Genomic DNA, 4,883 nt, shown 5'->3' on the forward strand with positions numbered 1-4,883 from the left:
GTGTAAATACTTGGACAATGTGGTCCAACTTATTCTTATACCTAGGAAGGTTGCAATAAATATTCACTTGCTAAGTACAAGGTAGAACAAATAAAAATTTATAAAAATTCATTAGAATTACCCATAACGGTATATAAAAAAAACAAGCATTATTCTAATGATACTAACATCTCTCCTTGCTGTGTGATCTCTCTGTCTCTTAGCTCTGATCCACAAAAGAGGTAGAAGAGTGTGATGGATACAGAACAGACCACTTCTCAAAATCAGGTCATTATCCTTATTCTCTCACCCACACTCAGGCAAGGACCACACCAGGTACAGAAGATGAAGAAGTTCTAGGAAATCACTGTACTATACTGTGCACCTAAAAATCTGTTAAGAGGGTAGCTCTCATGTTTAAGTGTTTTTACCACAATACAAAAATTAATGGTATTCTTTGAGAGTTCGATTTATACGTTGTCTCAACCTGTTTTCCAATAGCAATTTTTGAATATTTTAAAATGATTATCAAGCAAATAATGTGATTAGTACAAGTAATAATCACAGTAACAAGTTACCTACATGGAATAATAGGCTGAAGATTTAAGAAAGTTTATATAAAACAGCCAAGAGCAAAGAAAGTGACTCGTACCACAGCAACACTGCAATAAGAAACAGAACAACACTGTTTTCTAGGAAGATAAGACCCTCCTGAAATCAACAGAATATTTGCTAATACAAACATTAAACTTGTAGACTGTAAATTCTACAATGGCTGGAAACATGTCTTACTCTATATGCTACAGATAGTTCCTGACAATCAATCAGTTTGTGTGGAATAAGAAAAATAAAATTTAAAAACCAAAATTTAGAAAGTATGACTTCTTAACATAAATGCTTATTCTTTCCAAAATGAGTTTTATAGAAAAAGAATTATTGAATGACTTTGCATGTGATAATTTGATTTGAGCACCAAACTGATTGCAATCTTAAAAATTTGGACAGCCCAACAAATAGCAAACACTACAGCTACATGGGCAAGATTCTGAATTGCAGTCTTAGTGCTTAAGAGGAAAACGAAATAAATAGCGACAGACTTTGGTATGAAGTAGGTTGAAATAAAAGAGAAAAACAAAATGACTCAATGGAGCTGAGAAACTGCACCAGGGTGGAAGAATTTACTTTCCTTGGCCTAACCCAGAATCAAGGACTGAGCTTGGTCTTGTTTCTTTTCCTGCTTCTGGTGTACTTGACAACTCTCCTGGGAAACCTCCTCATCATGGTCACTGTGACCTGTGATTCTCGCCTTCACACTCCCATGTACTTCCTGCTCCGTAATTTATCTGTTGCCGACATCTGCTTCTCTTCCATCACAGCGCCCAAGGTTCTTGTGGACCTTCTGTCACAGAGAAAGACCATCTCCTTCAATGGCTGCTTCACCCAGATGTTTTTCTTCCACCTTGTTGGAGGGGTGGATGTATTTTCTTTGTCAGTGATGGCATTGGATCGATATGTGGCCATCTCCAGGCCCCTGCACTATGTGACCATTATGAGTAGAAGCCGTTGCATTGGATTAATAGTAGCTTCCTGGGTGGGGGGCTTTACCCACTCCATCGTACAGATTTCCCTGTTGCTCCCACTCCCCTTCTGTGGACCCAATGTCCTTGACACTTTTTACTGTGATGTCCCCCAGGTCCTCAGGCTTGCCTGTACAGACATTTTTATGCTTGAGCTGCTGATGATTTCCAATAATGGACTGCTCACTACACTGTGGTTTTTCTTCCTCCTGGTGTCATATATGGTCATATTATTAGTAGTAAGGTCTCAAGCAGGGGAGGGGAGGAGGAAAGCCATCTCCACCTGCACCTCACACATCACTGTAGTGACCCTGCATTTTGTGCCTTGCATCTATGTCTATGCCCGACCCTTCACTGCCCTCCCCACAGATAAAGCCATCTCTGTCACCTTCACTGTCATCTCTCCTCTACTGAACCCCTTGATCTACACTCTGAGGAACCAAGAGATGAAGTCAGCCATGAGGAGATTGAAGAGAAGACTCATGCCTTCTGACACGGAATAGACAAGTAGTTCACTCCTTCTCATCACCCCACTTGGGCTCATGCTCACTCTCGCTCTCTTGCTCTCTCCCTCAAATAAATAAAATCTTTTAAAAGAATAAAATAAAGTAAAATAAAATTAGCCTTCTGAGGATCCTAATGGTAAGCCCATAATTTCCTGTGTCTCCTGGACTAAGGCTGAACTATGAGCCATGGTCAAAGATTTTCCTAGAGTTACTGAAGACCCTCATAGATCTGCCAAGGAATGTAACAGTGGTTCAAACTTACCAACCAGCTTTCTGATTTGTTCCAACTAGTTCACATGCTCCCTGGTGAAGGCCAAGCCCAACCCTGGATGAAACAGCTAATTGGGATGATCCTGAAATCTCCAAACTGCAGACAAAAAGCCAAGCCCCTGTCTTGCCATGTGATCAGGCTCAACAATCACTAAAATACTTCCCCTGGAAACTCCTAGGCTTTCCCAAAACCTGTTGATTTAAGATTCAGGCTTGCACTCAGAAACCTGGGGAACCCATGCATGATGATTACCATCAACTACAAATTATTTTTAAGGAAAAGTCTGGCCTTCCTGTGGATGTTGACTCCATTCAGGTAGCCTTCAACTCTGTGTTCAGTAATAGGCTGAACTGACATCTTTCCCTCCTACTTAAAAGGAGCAGGATGAATGGGATACTACATCTACTCCAGATTTAGTTAATTTAGCAAATCAGCTCACCTGTGCCATTGAGAATTCAACTAAAAGGAAGACTATTAAGAGCCGTAGTTTTCAGTTCCAACAAATGGGGTCCCCTAAACAAAACTCCTCCTGGCCTCTGGTATTATTGGGAAAAGCCAGGACGTTGCAAGAAGGATTGTTACAAATGTGCTCCAAGTGTCTTCATCCCTCTGACCAGCCTTTCCAATGCCCTCCCAAAGGACTCCGAGGAAATACAGGGGCTTTCCCCAATCCTTCTCTTTTTTTTTTTTTTTTAAGATTTTATTTATTTGACAGACGGAGATCACAAGTAGGCAGAGAGGCAGGCAGAGAGAGGAGGAAGCAGGCCCCCCGCTGAGCAGAGAGCCCAATGCGGGGCTTGATCCCAGAACCCTGGGATCATGACCCGAGCCGAAGGCAGAGGCTTTAACCCGCTGAGCCACCCAGGCGCTCCCCCCCCCCCAATCCTTCTCTTAAGCAGCTTGGAGAAACAGCTCTCCAGATTGGGAATGAATCTCTTCCTGTCCTTATTGACCCCAGAGCCACACTTTTGGTGCTCAACCTCACTGTTATTAAACCCCTGCCTTGGGATTCTGAACCATTTGAAATGGTTCAAATGGAGGGAGTCTCAAACCTCAACAGGTTCCTATCTCTAAACCTATCCCCTTTTGGTTAGGTCTCCAAAGAGATACTCCTCCTTTTCTCCCCAGCATTAATCAATACCCTTTGAATTAAAAGACTCCTCAAGGCATCAAGTCCATAATTAAAGATCATAAGGCTGGCTCAGGCCCTCCTCATCCCCTGCTCTAGTCCTTGTGATATTCCTCTGTTGCCTTTGAAGAAACCCAAAGCCATTGGTAGAGATCTTTCCAGGATCTCTAAGCCATGAACAATATTGTTATCCCTCATCACCCTGTCTTTCAAGCCCCAATATTTTGTTAACCTGCATCCCCACTGATTGATTTATGTAGCACCTTCTTTAGTACCCCTGTTAATAAGGCCAATCAATATCTGCCTCCACATGGGAAAGAAAGCAATATGCCTGGACAGTAATACCTCAGGGTATTACCTAAAGTATTTCCTACTTCTCCCAAACCTTCAAAGTGAATTTGGATGAAATAGAGCTGCCTGGAGGCTCTACTTTATTACAACATGTAGATGACTTACTTCTCTGCTCCCTTTCTAAGGCCTCTTCACAACAAGACAGCATCCACCTGTTAAAACTTTTAGACTTAGCAGGCTGCAAACTGTCCAAGGAGAAAGTGCAGTTTGTCTGAATACAGGTTTGATATTTGGGGTACCTGATTTCACAACAAAGCCTACCTTTAGATCCAAATAAGCTCCATGGCTTCTTGAACTTCCCCAAACGCAAACTAAGTGCCAATCACAAAGTTTTCTTGAGCTGGCTGGCTACTGTCAAAACTGGATTCTAGGGGCGCCTGGGTGGCTCAGTGGTTTAAAGCCTCTGCCTTCAGCTCGGGTCATGATCTCAGGGTCCTGGGATCGAGCCCCACATCGGGCTCTCTGCTCAGCGGGGAGCCTACTTCCTCCTCTCTCCCTCTCTGCCTGCCTCTCCGCCTACTTATGATCTCTGTCAAATAAATAAATAAAATCTTTAAAAAAAACTGGATTCTAAAATCCCTTATGGCCTAACCCCTATATATTTTATTTAAAAAAACAACAAACTTGACCCTATTTTTGCGGAAGAGCAAGATAACTTAGCTTTTAAAGCCCTAAAGGAAAGCTTGATCAATCTCCCTTCTCTTGGACATCCCAATTATCAATGTCTCTTGTTCCTTTTTGTATTTGAAAAAGGAAGGGAACACCCCTGGGGTACTCATCTGAAACATGGGCCCCACCATTGACCCATAGGGTATTACAGCCAACACCTAGAGCCTGTGGCACAAGGATGCTCCCCCTTGCCTCATAGCCATTCCTACCAACACCATTTTCCTCAAGACCATTGAAGAGATAGTCATGGAATCCTCTCTAAAAATCTTGTACCCCATGGAGTTGAAGCCCTCCTGAATGCCCATCACACTCAACATCTTGCAGCAAGTTATCTAAATCCTCTTACTAAACATGCCTCATATAATTCTTGCTGTAACTCTTTGGATAACATGACTTTTTGT

General features: G+C 42.4%; 1 protein-coding gene across 1 annotated transcript; it reads left to right on the forward strand.

The window, feature by feature from the left end:
• The first annotated feature begins 1,123 nt into the window (after positions 1-1,123).
• On the forward strand, positions 1,124-2,059 carry LOC125079167 (olfactory receptor 4D10). Its single transcript, XM_047692629.1, has one exon. The coding sequence runs from the start codon at positions 1,124-1,126 to the stop codon at positions 2,057-2,059; it is 936 nt and encodes a 311-aa protein (XP_047548585.1).
• The last annotated feature ends 2,824 nt before the right edge of the window (positions 2,060-4,883 follow it).

This window comes from Lutra lutra, chromosome 10 (assembly GCF_902655055.1).
Source record: "Lutra lutra chromosome 10, mLutLut1.2, whole genome shotgun sequence".
Taxonomy (NCBI): domain Eukaryota; kingdom Metazoa; phylum Chordata; class Mammalia; order Carnivora; family Mustelidae; genus Lutra; species Lutra lutra.